The sequence below is a fragment of the Nymphalis io genome, chromosome 21 (assembly GCF_905147045.1).
Source record: "Nymphalis io chromosome 21, ilAglIoxx1.1, whole genome shotgun sequence".
Lineage (NCBI taxonomy): Eukaryota > Metazoa > Arthropoda > Insecta > Lepidoptera > Nymphalidae > Nymphalis > Nymphalis io.
Window position 1 is genome coordinate 9,584,515 of NC_065908.1, and position 17,953 is coordinate 9,602,467.

A 17,953-nucleotide genomic window follows, 5' to 3' on the forward strand; every position below is an offset into this window, starting at 1 on the left:
GAATTATTATACTATAATTCATTATTAATCTTAAATCTAATAAAACTTTAACAATCGAAAGTTGTTGAGATGTTTTAATACAGGTCCGAAAACAATAACATAATTATGCAACATATTATGCAAGTCATACAAGCATATGCGTTATGAATACTTAAATAATATGCAGTTTAAGCGTGATTTGTATTCCTCGTCGAACGTTCATTGCTGTCTGGTGTCCTTGTGTGTCCCCAACGTCCCTCGGAGAACAAGTTAAGCCAATCCCGGTGATTATCAATTGCACGGGAGCGAATATCACTCACGTCCGCATTTAACTAAACGTCCAATCAATAAGAATCAATAAAAAAGCAGTTAAAAATAATTTAAAATTAAAAATAAACAGATAATGCAGTAACTAAATTAAATATTTTATTTTAAGGTTTTATTCAGACAGGTATGTAACCTGTCTGAAGTCGGCTTCAAGACGTTAATTTTTTTTTAATCTTTTTAAGCGACCGAAGAAGGTCATTTAATTATATTATTTAATTATGAACTGTTTTGTAATAAGTATTCTCAAAGAAGTCTAGTATATATAGTATAATATAGACCAAGAAAAACAGAAATGTGATAGAAAAATTGTTTAAAATCCGATTGTGTTATTTTACCTTGGGCTTGAAGTTTGTAGTTAAGTTGTAATATCTCTTTAAATATAATATATCGTAAGTTCTTAATCTTAGTCAATACCAACAATAAACGAAGGCAGTAACTTTACTGACGCCTTTTTTGTTCTACTGCTGGGCAAAGCCCTCTCTCAAGAGAAGTAATAAGCTCCAAACCTACTCAAGTAGGTTTGGAGCTTATTACGCATGTGGTAGAATTTCACCCAACTGCATGCAGGCTTCTTTACTATTTTTTGCTCCACCACCGAACACGAAATGAATTATACATACAAATTAGGAACATAAAAACCTTGTCTCCATAATCTTCGGTTCAATGTTCGCATGTTCAGCCACTCGGCCATTTTATCATCAACGAACTTAAACTAATTGAAACTGAAATAAATTTAAATTCTTTCGTTGAAAGTCTCAGATATCGGTCGTGCATTCAAATTTATGATCGCTATCTTATTAAAATTGCAATTGGAAAATATACCTGATAAATGATAAGTATGTAGGTTTGAATAGTTTTTATCCTTTTCGTTTCGTACGCAAATGAAGGAGACAGAGCTCCCATAGATGGAGTGGTAAATGATAATTGCAAAAGGCGTGTAGGCACGTTCTCAACCCATTCGCGTGTGTCATGGAATACTTCTGAAGCGATTTTCTTGGAGCAATCGAGCGGATCGACGGTCGATAGCTCTCGTATGCGTCGGACGTGCAGAAATTCAAGAAACAGTGTTACATTTTAAAGTGGAATTCAATGCAAGGGATTTATCTCTCATAACATTTTTAACAACGCTGTAGAATGTCATAATATTGATAAGGTTTTTGAGTTGGACAGTTCTAAAGGTTTTACGTCCTATTGAGGGAAATATGTGGTTAAAAACCATAATATAATAATAATAATAATAATATCCGTGGACATTTTTCACACACGGCCATCTGATCCTAAATTAAGCTTGTACAAAGCTTGTGCTATGGAAACCAGACAAATGATATACTACATATAATACTTTTCTTTTGTAAATACATACTTATATAGAAAATTACATCCAGACTCAGGACAAACAGTCATGTTCATGCACACAAATGTCTGTCCTGGGTGGGAATCGAACCCAACCTTCGGCGTGAAAAGGCAAGTATCTACCGACCACGCCAACCGGCTCCGTCAAATTATTTCGATGAAGATGATGGTGATCATTTAATCCGATGTTTCATAATGAAATAAGTGTGTATATAAGTAAAATAGAAACGTACAAACAAAAATGTACCAGTCATAGTAATTAAAAAATACTTAAGCGTTGCGATAAAGTTTTCACCGAGGTGACACACTATGTAGAAACGGTATAAAGGTAATTACAAGGGCCATTAAAGTACAGCTCATAACTCGTTCGAGATAATAATTTTGGTAAAGATAAAGAAACAATAGGTAACTAGATACTACCCACGCAGGTAAGTGGGGCGTTTATAGTAATTGTATTGCGATCAACGAGTCTTTAGAAGACGTTTTGATGGACCAAATTGACCGAAACGGTTTGATCAATCGTGATTGATAGATCCGTTTAAGTACATCACGACTTGACGTTCATTTGGATTTGTTTTTGGTTCAATATATAACTAAGATAAGTAGAGATTCTGTATGAACAAACCCGAACTCGCTAACGTTCGCGAATTCATGTAAGGGAGATGCGATTTTGATTATATTAATTTTAAAGTTTAAACGGTACACGTATCAAAATAGCGTGTTATCGTCGACTTTAAACATTACCCTAATGGGATACGAATTATTTACAATTCACTTTAGTTTTTTAATAATCAATCGGCACCGTGAAACAGAAAATAGGTAATCTATCGCAACGAGTATGGTTAAAGAAAGTGTTACAAGAGAAAGGTCACGAATTTATCTCTATGTGAAAAGTTTTGACGAACTGACTTGGGATTGTTATATTTTTAATTTAAATTAACGTATAATGCATTTGCCATGTCATAGCCTTGCATAGAATAATACGCCTTATTTATATATTAAAAAGTGTGTTCGAACGCTCTAACCACAAACTACCAGTTCGATTTGAATAACAATTTTTACTTTACATGATTATTCGCTTAATAAATAGCTTAGATAACAGAACAAGACGAGAAATAACCAGTAAGAATTTAAGTATATGTTGTAGATGAAATAATGATATTATGTGAAACAATTATAGCGTATACTTTATGTAAATCCATAGACAGAAAGGCACTCAAGATAAATATTCGTGATTTTTGTAGTGCTCAAATTTAATTTTTATATGCTTATTTGTATTGTTAAATAAATAAATAAAACTTTAGATAGAACATTAATTGAAAAACTAATAAATATACTATACCCATGAAGACGGAGTTACATTTAACATATGCAAAACTGCGCGGATCAGCTAAAAAATATATTCTTTATATATATTTTGTGTCTTTAAATCCAAAGTAAACAGATTTCTTATAAGCAAGCGTGCTACATCCTAGACCGTGTCGGTGCTTAACATCAGGCAAGACACCAGTCAAACGCTGGCCTATTAGGTGTATAAAATATACTGACAGTTTTAAATTAAAAAATAAATTAGTAAATGTAAAACCTGCAGCATGCTACTTAAATGCGTACAAATGAATCTGGCAATCTTGGATCTTGTGAATCTGACGTTGTGAATTCAGAAATTGTATTATAGTATTAAGTATAATAAGTTAAACCCGAGATGAATCTTAAATATGAATATGATATTAATTATTAGACAGTAAAATTTAAAATTTTAGACGAATTTCAATGTCTTAAGATAACGACTATGACCTTTAGCTTAAAGTCATAAAGCGCTATTTAAAATGTATAAAACGAACTCTACGTAACGCGAAACGATACAACGTTACAGTAACAATAAACGAAAGAACACTTCTCGAGAGACGGACAATTACGATTACAACATTTTTATTTTAGGCTGGTTCTTATTTATCCATCTGTTAAAAAAAAATACTTTGTTAATTTAAATCTAATATATTCTGAAAACTACCGAACAAAATTAAAAATATACTATATTCAATTCAGTTCTTAGATGCACTTTCAAATCGTAATTTTACAAGATTCCATTTAATATATTATAGCTACCATCCAAGTAGATTTTAGCGAAAATAATTTCACTATTAAAAAAAGTAAAACATTATATGTACAGACACAAATATATATATCAGGTGATAATATATACATATATATTATCACCTGAACTGTTATTTAATCGCAATTATCTTTCACCATCTTGTTACACCGTATCAAAATCTTCCCCATGAAGAAAATCCTTTCGTAGAATAGGTATATATAAATTATTGTATATAAAAATTATCTGTTCAAACTTTCAGGTTAATCGGTCAAACAGACATATTAACAACAATTTTTATAAATGTATAAATATAGATAATTAATTACTTTTCAATTATATAAATATGTATCAACGCATTAATGTTTTAAATAACGTTAAATATAAAAGCACTATTTAAAAAAAATTGTGATACATTTATTCATTCGTTTTCATTTATTTACTAATTGTATTTATAATAGATAAGTGTACATATGTTTTCGAAGTTACGTCAAGTAACTTATTACAATTTCTCTTGCACAATAAACATACCATTCTAAGCTCAGTTGTTGACGGTGTTTTAAGCGAATAGGTGCAGAAACCACAGATGTGGATGCACGCACATGTTTCAAAAGCCTTTTGTTTAACTCTGGGATGACTAGCGCAACCTCCATTGTTGTTTGAAACACACTTTGTTACCCCACTAACATAATACTCGAAGGCCATTATTGCCGAACTGAACAATACACGTGCAATAACGGTGAAATTATTTAATACATTGAAATATTCGCACAAGAGACAAGACGCTGTATTACGTTGAGTCGTTATTATTTTTTATTATCTTTAGCGTAATTATTTTATTCTGTAATGCTTTAATTTTTTTATGTATAAAAATGTAATAAATTTAAATTACTATCGCTGGAGGAATTAATTTACTTCGGCAAGCGAAAGCATTACACAACAGAAATAATATTAATATAATAATTATTATTTTGTCGGTATGTTTTGAAATATTTTACTTTATATATTTGTCAATCAATAATCATCACAAATTAAATAAATGATTTATAAAATTCAAATAAAGATTAGGTAAGTAGATGATAAACAACGTGGAGACTTTACTTATTTGTTCTCTTCATAAATAATGCTTAATAACATATATATGTAATTTAGTTAGTGAAAGTGACTACTTGTATTTTCTCGGTTGCATCCACGTTCTGATGTTGGTAACTTTAAAATTAATCTTAGTAACCGTATGCCTATTTGAATAAAGTATGTTTTAAATTTGGAATTCTCGTAAACCCCTTCGCAATGTATTAGCCACGGTTTCAACATAGTAGCATCTTTTGTATACGAACATTATATAAAACCTAAAAGTATACTTCGTGTAGTATGAGTTACAAAATTAATTTGGTTATGTATATTTTTTAAGCGATATTTTAAACATAACGTTTAAATATATTGTAATCTCGCTGAGGCCTCTAGACTATGCACATTTCGGGCCCTTTTTTTATCTTACTTCAGACATTTGATTTGAAAATTCATTTTTTCATTTTTTATTTATTTTAATAATGAATAATTGGGTGTAAATTAAAACCTATTCAAATTGATTACTAAGGACTTAAGATTAATGCAGAGGAAACGTGTTATGATTCCAAGTTAGTTTAAGGACGAAGTATAATAAGGTATTATTTATAGAGTACATCATAATATACAAAATGTATTATAATTCAAAACATGAACTTCATTACGTACATTGAGAGGCGTATAAGTTTGTTAAAATTAATGAGCAATTATAAAAAGCCGTAAAGATGAAATTTTGGAACAGTAATTATTTTAATAGGTTCACGACTGACCCCACTCGAGCATAAATACTCGTATACATACAATACAAGATATTATTTTCGAGTGGTTTGAATATTTCTATATACATTTTTGAAGCCTAACCAATAATTCAAGGAGATGGTTGGAAATGCATTAAGTGCACAGTGCTACGTTACTTCCAACTAATATTACATTTTGGGTACTCAAGCCTCGTTCCCAACATATATAGTTGCAGTTCTAGATTCAGATCCTGGGTCGAGTAAATAAAAGTTATTGGGTTTTTTTATCTAATTTGGGATTTATTAGTGTTTACACACCCGTCCCTCGAAAATAATGTGGAGCCTTTGCTCCAACTCTATTCCGGTCTTGTAGGCTTGCTGGGAGCAATTTTTTCATTCGTAACTCACTGGGGTGAGTTACGAATGGGAATAGAGAGTATTAATATTTGCTAAAACATTCGTTCACTATAATATGAAAGCAAATGGCTTTAGATTTTGTTCGGAAGGCTCTGGACTGTCAGGAGAGCATCATCACGCCACGGTCTACGAGTCTGAATGACAAATTCTAATAAAATTATCCCAACAAATCATGAAAATGGACACAAAATATTAGTAAAGTGATAGTATACAAAGTGAAGTGTCTTTTATTAAACACTTTTTCGAACGGAATATTACAAGAAGCTTGCTTTGTCTAACGAGTGTGCATATCGTATTACTGAAACTGTTCCCACTCTTTGCCCGCATCCTGCGCTCTAAATAAACGAGACCGTTTCGTTTTCACGCCTTCAAGGATTATTGAGTGGTGAGTAATGGCGGCTAGACATTTACATGTTAGATATATATGTATATATATGGTATTGAGCCATTGGGCCATTGGCACAGTTGGCGGTGATCCTGCTTTGTCGGTTCGGTTCCCACCCCGTGTCTGTGTATTATGTATAAAAGTATGTATTATTTATTTATACATTTATTTAAAATAATCTTATATACATAAATATGTATATCAGCCGTTTCTTATAACACAGGCTTCAAGATGTCTAACTTATGGAACGATGGCAGTATGGAAAAGAAAAATGTTTTACTAATATATTATATACAAATACTGACTGTATGCATTTATAAAAATGGTTTGCATACGAAGACTTTGATTACGCCACTATATCAATAGTTCGCTTTTATGTATTTCTCATCCTAAGTAAATATCGGTTGAGTGTTAACCGGGAGGTCCACACAACAAAGTTGCCAGTATAAAAAAATATAAAACCAGAAATATTATAAGGAATAGGTAAAATAGGGCATGTAGTGTAATGAGTTTTTAATATGGATTTAGTGTTTTGTTTTATTACTATATGAGAATGGTGCCTTGCACTGTTTTAATTGAGCATTGCCGCATGATGAATTAAAAAAAAACTAACAAGGTGTTCTTTTTTTTCATTTTTTTTATTACTGTAACCAAATTTCGGAACCTGCACAATTAAATAATATAAACTAAATAAAACCGGTCGCCATGTCGTTATCGTTTTTTGCACTTCTAAAAACCAATCAAACCGCGTCTAGAGAAATGAAAACGTTAATTTCTCGAGTTTTGAATTCACATATGAAACAACCTAATATTTTTTGACCCAGTAAACGTACGAGTATGGGTCGGTCCTAATGACCTGCAACTCTACAAATCGGCTGCCGGTTAACGAGTACAATACAACTGAGATATTTACATACATCTTCATGTAAACAATGACTGTCAGAAATGGTGATAGCTTATCTCCCTGTTCAACATTAGAAATATTTACAAATAAATTAATTAAAACAAGTCGTTATAACACTCTTAATTGTTATATTTGTAATTACAAAATAAACTACAACTGAGATATTTACATACATCTTATGTAAACAATGACTGTCAGAAATGGTGATAGCTTATCTCCCTGTTCAACATTAGAAATATTTACAAATAAATTAATTAAAACAAGTCGTTATAACACTCTTAATTGTTATATTTGTAATTACAAAATAACAAATACATAGTGTATTTATCTAAATGAACAAAAGTATTTTTACTCAATTTTATTTTGAATCAAATGTCCCGCTGAGCTATTTCGAACACGGCAGCCATTCTTGGAGAATTTCTAATATACTCTGCAGGACATGTACACAAGTGAGTACGCAAACAGAGTTGCACTCTCAATTACCTCGCTCTCATAATCAGATGAGACGGTAAATATGAAACGACCGGTAAAAGTTTAGACGCAGCTTTACGTGCATTCCGAGGCACGGAATTAGAAACAATTTCTAGATTCAGACTGCTACTCGGGATCTACAGCGTTATATAAGCTAGCCACTATACCAATGAGGATGCCAATGAAATGACTCGAGCGAAACAGACCAAGTCGCAAATGAATCATACTTAATATTCCAATATGCTAAGGATTTAAAAACAATCAAAGGACATCCTTTGCCTCTATATGTGAAGCGAATAGTTATTTCAGAAATTAACTGTTGAACAAACATTTGCAAAGAAACCCTATTTAATTACTATAACAGAAATTACATCAAATTTGAACAAATCAGAAGCGAAAATTCCTTTGAATTACCTTTTTTTTTGTACGCTTACTCGAACCTTTCCTATTAGTTAAGATGGCTGATAGGCAAAGCAGTGAATATCAAATCCTTTATTCAATAGAGAAACATTATTTATTGATAGTCAACTTTAAAATCATTACCGCATCGGCAAAAAAATAGCCTGACCCGAGAAGAGCCAGCGAAAGATACCTAGCGGTGTTTTTTTCTAGATTTCGTAATGGTTTAAAAGTTAGCCTATTTGCGCAATTGAATTTTGACATACAATAAAGTATATATAAATAAATAAAATAGTAATTACTTTTAAATTACCAACTGATTTTCACAAGCGAGGTTTTATCAAATATATTCCACTACTTCCTAATTTAGAAATATTAACTTATCAGGTGTGGTTCCAAGATCCAATCAGTATAATTGTTGATGCGTTTACAAAACATTAATCATTAATTTCATATCACGAGTGACGATTTCAAATGGTTCATTATCAATTTATTTTTAGTATGTAAATGTTTAATTTATTACGCAATAAAACAGTGACGATACTTTTCAAAACTATTATTAATATAACCTTAGTAACGTGTATTTTATTATTATTAATGTTTTTTATTAATTGTTCGGCCTCTGAATGAATATTTGACAACTGGCCAGATCGAATCGCGGAATATTCGGCAAAACTATTCGCTTTTATTAATGTACGAATTGCATCGGAAACTCCGGTAATGCGAAAATATTGATTTTTCTGCACCATAACCTAATTATCTTGTGTTAATAGTTGCAATTCTAGTTTAAATTATACTAGATACATACGCTATGTCCCCTACCTAACGATTATTTTAAAGTGATTTATATTTTAGCGATAAACCTTTTGCACCCTTGCATTACTCTATTGTCAATATTATACAATTTCATATTTTTTATCAAAACTTAATTATTTTTATACTGTATAAGGAAAAGATTAAGAACGTGATTTTTTTTTCTGGAATTTCCAGCGTAAAAAGCTCTGTGCCGATGTCTTGATGCTTTATAATAACCCGGCACGCTATTGTATTATGATAAATAGCCCTCGTTACTTGATTGTCATTAATTAAATAACTAAGTTAAATCCAAGCACGTAGTTACGAACACAAAGTTATTTACTATTTTATTATACAGACTATATAAATATAATATAGTCTGTATTTATCAACAAATTTGTATAATAGAAATATTTTTTGTCTCCATTATGTTTCTTCGTGTGACAAAAATGATCGACCTCAGAGCTGGTTCAAATTAGGTTAGACCGACGCATTTATCGTCTCGTATATTATGTATTTCGATTCACATTATTGGGATCCGATAAAACACACGGACACAAATTACCGGACGACGATACGATTCAACTGTCGAGACGGATATTATTAGCAGACAATTATGCATCACGCCAACGCAAACTAAATTTTATATTTTCTCATTTTAGTTATAATAATGAACAGCAAATATCATACCTAATACATATGTATATGAATTATATATCATTCACCCGTAAGCGAGAGGCACATAATACTTAAATAGTTTGTATTCATTCATTGTTGCAGGTACGTATTTTTTTTATAAACTGCGAGATTCCTATAACTGACTTTATAACTCAAAGCTTTACACTTTACATCCCGACTCACAAGGTAATAATATAATAAATAAGAAAATTTATACAAGCGGAAACAGTAAATTTTAGTAATATGTAAAAAAACTAATAAATTATTTTTTTTTTATTCGATAAGGCTCAAAGTAACCCTTTTGACTCCATGAAAAATATTACTTTAAAAATAAAATGATTTATATGAAAGGTTACAATTACAATATTAATGTAATTTGACTGTTCTAAATATAATTTTGTTTTATATATTACACAATTAACTATGTGTTTAAAACGAATAATAATAAAATAAAAAAATCTTTCGATTTTTTTAAGAATGGGAAACATCAATAATTCCTAAACGAATTATAAAATGGCATCCTAATTAACGTAAATAAAAGTATCATATCTTCAAAAACAAACTTAATTAATAACCCTAACAGTTTATGCACATGACGCATCGTGTTTGCAAAGATTATATGGACATGTCTCGACATTGAGACGTAAGTTATGTACACGTTTACGACTTTTATGTTTATAAAAACAAAAGATTTATTTATCAATGTCAGTTCGGAAACCTGACATATTTTTTCAGCTACCCGCAGGCAGTGTAGGAGAACCGGCTAGGCCGGGAACGAGTCAACAGGTAGGGTACAGGGCACTGACCTACAGCCAGTCAGCCATAGTATGAATGAAAATCGTCGTTTGGAACATTCAGCTGTTACATTTAAGCAAATAAAAATTGCCAATGACATATTGATATTATAATGAAATATTAGGAGATTTATCGAGTTTCATTTGAAAGAATGAAAAAGTTACAAGTATTGAGCCATTAATTGAATCATATCACTGACTGTATTAAGTAAGTTATGATGTGAGTCTCGTGATAAATGTAACTGTACCTCGCAAATTAAGTACGTAATTTAAGCGAAATGCCACTCACCTTCCCGTCGCAACTACACACGAAACGTCGTTTCGAGTTAGTTGCAATTGGCTCGTGTCCTTATGAACTTAACAAAGGTCTACTTTCACCGGTGGACGCCAGCCCGAAGAATCAACTTAACCATATACGGCCCTCTCTTGCGTTCAGCGCGGCTTGTTATTACGCGCTTTTTGTTGAACAAAACAGTAACGTTCAATTGAAACGGTAAATTGAAATTACTAAAAAATAAACTATACACTTCACTGACACTACTTTTCACTCAAATGCACCGCACTGCTGAAGGATCATCAGCTATATAGTTTTTTTTTTTTATTTTATGGGCCACAAGTTTTAAGTTGAAACTTTTCGGATATCGTTTAACGTTCAAACGCCACGACGCGTCATTTACTGGCGAAGCCGCCGCGCGAATGGTTCGCAGTCGCACTTCGCAGTTCGTTCGTCAATCGTCGTCGCGATGAGAACAAAACGACATTCGGAAAAACGGTGATTGAAAGAGAAAGAGAATATTAAATATGTGAGTGTGATAGAGTGAGGATATATCGCACCGATCACCAATGGTGCGGCACCCGTTAGTATGAAGTACGCAAATTTAAACTTTTTTTTAAACAAAACACCTGCAACCAGTCTCATTGAGTTTATTATTTAGTTTTTGTATAATTTTGAATATTGAACAACTTTAACAATTATAGACATTTCGACAGATTTTTGTGATACATAATATAAAATTTCTATTTTAAGATATTCGAATATTAAAAATTATAAAATACTGTAATAATTTCTAATTTTTCAGACACATTCAAGCTTAAATTAAAACATAGTATTTTACTTTGTACAAAATAAGCATTTTTTTACTATACAAATATTATATATTAAACCTTACAGTATTAAAAAGTATATTTGTGTAAAATAAAAATGATATAACATGACTCGTCTAAACCATTGAAAATGTTAAAATATGATTGAAAAAATAAAATTGCATACAAAATAAATTAACTTAATTTATACAAAATTGTAAAAACATTCATTTATAGCAGATCACATTTTAAAATTACCAAATATTTATTATAAACAAATTTACTGTATTAAATTCATTAATTAACACATTCTTACATATACAGGAATCAGTTAACTACTTATTTTATTTATTTATCATTAATGTCATTGTTTTAATAAATCTAAAGGCACATTTAAATCTGGTGTGACAAGTAAAGGATTTCTTTGGACTGGTGTAGGTGGTGCAGATTTGTATTCTTTCTTTTTTAAAGCTTCTGTTGTTACTGTATTTGATAATCCCGTTCGCATTGTTAACACTACAGTATTGATAAAACCTATTATTACATAAATGCCGCCAATAATAGAAAACAAACGTAACATAAATTGTAAAAGATTCTCCCTCTCTTGATATACTTGAATTTTCAAAGCAGCCATGTCATATTTAAAAAATACACCCGGAACACCATGAGAGCCTTTGCTATGACTTATGGGTCTTTGTAGTTCTTTTACGGAATACTGAAATGTCTTTATTGATTCAAATGTGGTGTCTACATCTGTAGGTACAACTTCTAGGAAATATTGATACAGCATATTTTCATCTGTTGCAATTTTTTCATCTCCTTCTAGAGGGTATATAATTCCATTTGCTGGACTGCCAAAGCTAAGTCTATGTATTCTGTGACTAAAATTTTGAGGTGTATCATCAAAAAGCATGTTAAGATGTATATGCCCCCTGGGAAGGTGTAAACTTTTACCAGCCGTTATGTGGAAGTTTCCAGCAACTTTATTTAATGTAAGCACACCATGTAAGCGACAGGCATCAGGCCGGCGATTTGGTTTATTTTTTCGCTGAGGTACTGTAGCTCTGACTGATCCGTGACCTTTCTTCCAAAGTAATTGCCAAATGGAATGATATTCTTCTCTTAAATATGAATTTAAATATTTGACAGCATCAAATGCGTCTTGTTGTTCCCGTGTTAGTTCCCACCAGGTATCTTCCTCCTGTAACTCTCCAAATCCAAAAACGCTTTGAGACGTAGAATCCAGGATATCAGCACCGATATTTGAACACGGCATGGCAACAGTAATATCTATATTTATTCTTAATTTCTCGTCCATATCCGTATCAGGCATGAATCTAAACACTAAATTACTATCTAGAAAGTAAGAAACTTCGCTGTAAATCAGCCACATAATAATAAAAAACGTTATTACTGAAAAGGTTCCGCCGACCGGCGTACTGTCTACGTATTCTTCTGGAACTTTAGAGAAGGCATCTAACTCTTTCACCTTGTCTATAACCTTCTTTTTACCCCGATATCTGATCATGTTTTATTTAAGATATTGTATTTTATATAATAATGTTCTACTCAGAAAATAGATAGGTACTTAAAGCTATATAAAGTGTTGACGTGTTTTTGATTTGCAATTGACAGTCGGTTTTGTCAAGGTTTTGACAAATATATTTTGTACAGATAAAAATATGCACAAAATACAATTATACCACTTTATAAACTAAAGACCTATTAAATTTTTAATATTTGTATATTTATCATTTGAAACTTTATGATTTTAAATGATGTTTAAGTAGTTCAATTTAACTACAATTAGGTACTAATTTTTCTCTGTATTTTTGACATTAACAGTGACATAAAATATGTCAAGGCAATGTCAGGAACTGTCGTGAAGTGACGTGCGAGACGTAAAAATTGTAGTACCTACGTGAATTACGCATTTTTCTATTTATAACGACAATAAACTTAACAAAATATTTATGCAGTCTGACGGCGAGGAAAGTTTGCTGCATTCATGCTTCGGCTCACTGAAGAGCGCAGTCATGGGTTGCTGCTACAGTATATGTCACAAGGAAACTGACCCGCAGGTATAGAAATAATTTAGCTAATTTACACGTTTGAACGATATTTAAATAATTGATGTAAATATAATTCGAATCCTTTGTCTGTGTGTAGCTATTGCAAACTATTTAAAAAATTGCATATATAGTATAGTAAAAGATATGACACGTTTTCCGATTACAAACGTTGGTGTTATTTAGTATTGTTATCGCTTATTCCCGGTTGACTGGCTTATTATCTTCAATATTGAACCTGGAAATGTGTGATGTGTGTATGGTTTATCTTTAATTTTTGTCATATGTTATTTTTGTTTACATAAACAATAATCATGAATTTTTATAATTGTTTTAAATTGTAAAGCAGATTGATAATTTTCTTATTCATAAAACGCAATAGCTTCTTTAAGAAAAATGTTTTATTTACATTATATATCATTTTATTAATAATACGTAGATATAAAAATTGAAAAATGTTTGTTATGAAGTTGAAGAAAGTTATTGAGGTTTATATAATAACATAATAATAAATATTATACATTGCGTTAACACTGTTCTGAAAATAGGTCTATTTTGTAATACTATATAATTATCAAGGTTATAAGAAGTATATGTTAAATATATAAATATAAATAAATCTATATACATATAGTGTGTCTAAATTTATTTACATATATACAGCACATAACAAGAAATATGTTTGAAAAGTTGAGTATTGTTTTATATTATACACATTAAAGCATGCATCAATCTTGCTGCTCGTTTTTTTTCATAATAATGCTTGTTGAATAAAATTCAGTGAAAAGTTAGAATAAGATTTTAATGGTGATTATCATGGGTATTTTTAGTATTTTTTATAATTAATAATAATATAATTTTATTTATAATAGAGATTGAACATTGTTAATATTACAATTTGGTTTGTACAATTTAATTTAAATAATTAACAATAAGTATTGTATATTTTCAGGAAAATATAGTCAATGAGAGAACCCATCTCCTCGAGGTGCCAGAGCAACAACAGGAGACTCCATCACCAACCACCTGCGCATCTACACCACCTCGCAAACCAGATGAACAAAGTGCACTCAATAGAATACTACACGAGACGGCTACGTAAGTGATTTTCAAAAGTTTACTAGATAGCCAGATAGGAAATATTATTGTGCGGAGTTATCTATGCAACCTCTTTTGATATGCAAACAAATGTAGATGTAGAATGGTCAGGTAAAGAATTTGCATTTATCCGTGCATTGGAAAGAAGCCATCATTACTTTCCAACTAAACATTTCGTAAAAATATCTGGTAGTTTTTTGAACTGACCAATATTTGTTGTTTTTGACCAAATTAATTATAAATAACATTTTTATATTTTTATATTATGTTATATTATATATATATATATATATATCTATAACAAAACAAAAATTTTTCTTTGTTGTATAATTTATTACATGATTTTTCTATTATTTATTCTGCGATATAAAGGAAAAATACCCGTATTCCTTAAAAAGTTTGCTTATGTGATACCTATGATAAAATTCCTTTTTTGTTATTTTTCTTTTATAAAAAAAAAGTGTTAAATAGTTCTGGTATGTATTTTGTACATATGTGTATGGTGTATAGGATGTTGCTAAAAAATAAAGAGTTTGTGACAGTCATACAGCATCTACAGATGCCACTTATGTGATAAATAAAACAATTAACTTTTTTGTAGAACTTTGACTTAAAGAGAAGATGAATTATTACTGTCACAGGAATCATAAAACTGGAATTTTTCTTGATGCACAAATCAAAAAACTTTTTGCCGATTCATAATTTCCAAATTTACTTATTAGTGCTCAGCATTAATATTGGAATAGTTTGTGAGAAGTAGTTTCTGGATGTTTACAGAATAACAATAGAAAATAACTGAGAGCTAGTTGTTAACATTTAAAAATACTTAAAAAATATGCGTTACAAAAAGTTGACTCTAAAATTATATATGCTGCTGCTCGTTCAGATAAAGCTTAAAACAACATGGAATGAGTCCCCATTTTGTTTTCAAAAGAACAAGAAGAACATTTTCATTAAGGTATAATGGATATGGGCATGCTGACAACATGCCAATACAATATATATATTCATATAGGTCATATATATATTTTTTCGTCTAACTATCGACAAATCTATCAGAATTTCATACCCTCCTGTCGTAGACAAAATTCGTGTGGACCTGTGTAATACAAACCGTAAACACACATAAGTCGCGGCTGCTTTCCAGCAACGTGATCGACGTGGGCGCGCTGGGCCCGTACTCGCTGGAGGCGGGCGCGTACAGCGAGCGCGTGCGCACGTACTCGGCGCGCGCCGCGGCCGCCGCGCTGCCCGCGCCCGCGCGCGCGCGCCTGCTGGCCGACCTGCCGCCCGCGCTGCGCCGCGCGCTGCTCGCCGCGCCCGGCCTCGCGCCCGCCGACAAGGAGCTGGTGAGCGCTCGCGCCTTCCTCCTGCCACCGACCCCAAACCCAACTATGATAACTGTCCTGTAATTATCAAATGGGCTCTTGATATAGTAATGGCATTTGACTTGGGATTTAATTTCAAGAGAGATTTGTTGTAATATATATTAAGATTATAAAGCTGGAATTTGTATGTTTGACCGCTCTCATCATAACAGCTATGGAAGATTTAAAAAAAAAAATTGTGCTTCCTAGCCCATTTATTGTGGCTATAATATCTTATGAAAGATATCGAGATGAGATCGTACGAAATGTTTAGTACTTTTTATGTTTGGTATCTCGATATCTTTCATAAGATAGTATTGACATTCCACTTCAAGACTACGTGTAAGTAAAGTCCATTTCAATTAACTCATTGACAATTAATATGTTACGTTAATAGTATAAAGTTGAATAAACAAAGACTAAAGACTAATAACATATATATTTACTGGTGGTAGGGCTTTGTGCAAGCTCGTCTGGGTAGGTACCACCCACTCATCAGATATTCTACCGAAAAACAGCAATACTTGATATTGTTGTGTTCCGGTTTGAAGGGTGAGTGAGCCAGTGTAATTACAGACACAAGGGATATAAAAACTTAGTTCCCAAGGTTGCTGGCGCATTGGCTATAAGCGATGGTTGACATTTCTTACAATGCCAATGTCTAAGGGCGTTGGTGATCACTTATCATCAGTTGGTGCATATGCTCGTCCGCCTTCCTATTCTATAAAAAATATATATATAATTTAACATTACAAGCCTAAAGAGTAGACAATTTACTACAAATACCAATGTTAACCAGTCATCCAAACAGTACTAATACTTAATTAGAAGCACTTGTATCAATGTACTCATTGTATATATAAGACATAGTATAGGCGTAGAATACCACTTTAATGCGACTAAAACTGTTTGGCACTGCTATTCAGAACTAATCCAAAAATACTTACAAAATCCAATTAACATATTGAAAAAAAAAAAACTAACATATTAATGTCATACTTTGAAATAGATCTAAGAACTTGAATGTTTTTAATTGAACGTTTATAATATAATCATGAAAACAAAATGGCCATCTTTATTTTTAGAATTGTTAATTTCGTTTTTAAAATTCTGTTGCCTTGTGCTAAGATTTAGCCACTTTATTAAAAAAAAAAACTGCACTTGATTATTAACATAAAACCACCACCTGTGGGCAAAGATGGCAAAATAAAACAATAAGTGGAGATGTCGAATGTTCGGTCGGACAATAATATCAGTTTCGATTTAGGCCACGAACTAAAATATATTTATTTTGGATTATTGTTGGACTATATTTATTTTTGTTCTATTGTAATTTTAAAATTATTTTAATTTCAATTTCCAGATAACAAATGCCGTTAAAAAAGCGGCATCCGCCATATCGGAACTGCGGGTGGAACATCACGAGGACCTGGTGGTTGCGTTTAGGGTTCCATAGCAAAGGAGTTCCGCCTCCATGTCCGAGGACGAACGATACTGACTTACACTGCAATAGATTTATTTAATATTTAGAGAAAGCTGCGGAATCGTTGAGATGGAGTATATTGAGGTAAGGGATGATGGGGTTTTGGCTGTTTCTGTTTATTATTATCAATTATTTATCATTATATGCTAAAACTATGTTGCGTTTTCACTATATACTTAACCTTATATTTTCAAACCTTGCTGTACATTCTTCTCTTTGTTCAAACATAAAAATTCATTATATATATATATATATATATATATATATATATATATATATATATATATATATATATAATTTTATATATTAACATTTCATTGTGGAGATTTAAGAGATAGTGTTATTTTATATTCGCCAAAGAAACGCGGTTCAATCATTATTAATATCATTTATCATAATTACTGGAGTTTTTTTTTAGAAAAAAAAACAATAGTCAAACACCCTAATTCCCGAGGTT

At 31.4% G+C, this 17,953-nt stretch overlaps 4 protein-coding genes across 5 annotated transcripts in view; 2 read left to right on the top strand and 2 right to left on the bottom strand.

The window, feature by feature from the left end:
* LOC126776736 (uncharacterized) overlaps positions 1 to 11,077 on the bottom strand; it is a 129,761-nt gene extending 118,684 nt beyond the window's left edge. For both annotated transcript variants that reach the window (XM_050499448.1, XM_050499447.1), the window contains exon 1: positions 10,686 to 11,077. The gene's annotated coding sequence lies outside the window, so the exon portion shown is untranslated. The remainder of the gene's footprint in view (positions 1 to 10,685) is intronic.
* LOC126776758 (yemanuclein) overlaps positions 1 to 17,953 on the top strand; it is a 425,903-nt gene that overhangs the window by 241,957 nt on the left and 165,993 nt on the right. The window lies entirely within an intron of this gene.
* LOC126776844 (endoplasmic reticulum-Golgi intermediate compartment protein 2) lies at positions 11,591 to 13,090 on the bottom strand. The gene has a single exon (XM_050499685.1). It carries the CDS (start codon positions 13,005 to 13,007, stop codon positions 11,844 to 11,846), a length of 1,164 nt encoding a protein of 387 aa, XP_050355642.1. The 5' UTR covers positions 13,008 to 13,090; the 3' UTR covers positions 11,591 to 11,843.
* On the top strand, positions 13,365 to 17,773 carry LOC126776911 (uncharacterized). Its single transcript, XM_050499776.1, has 4 exons — positions 13,365 to 13,560; positions 14,501 to 14,646; positions 15,794 to 15,995; positions 17,377 to 17,773. The coding sequence occupies exons 1-4, from the start codon at positions 13,453 to 13,455 to the stop codon at positions 17,467 to 17,469; spliced, it is 549 nt and encodes a 182-aa protein (XP_050355733.1). The 5' UTR covers positions 13,365 to 13,452; the 3' UTR covers positions 17,470 to 17,773.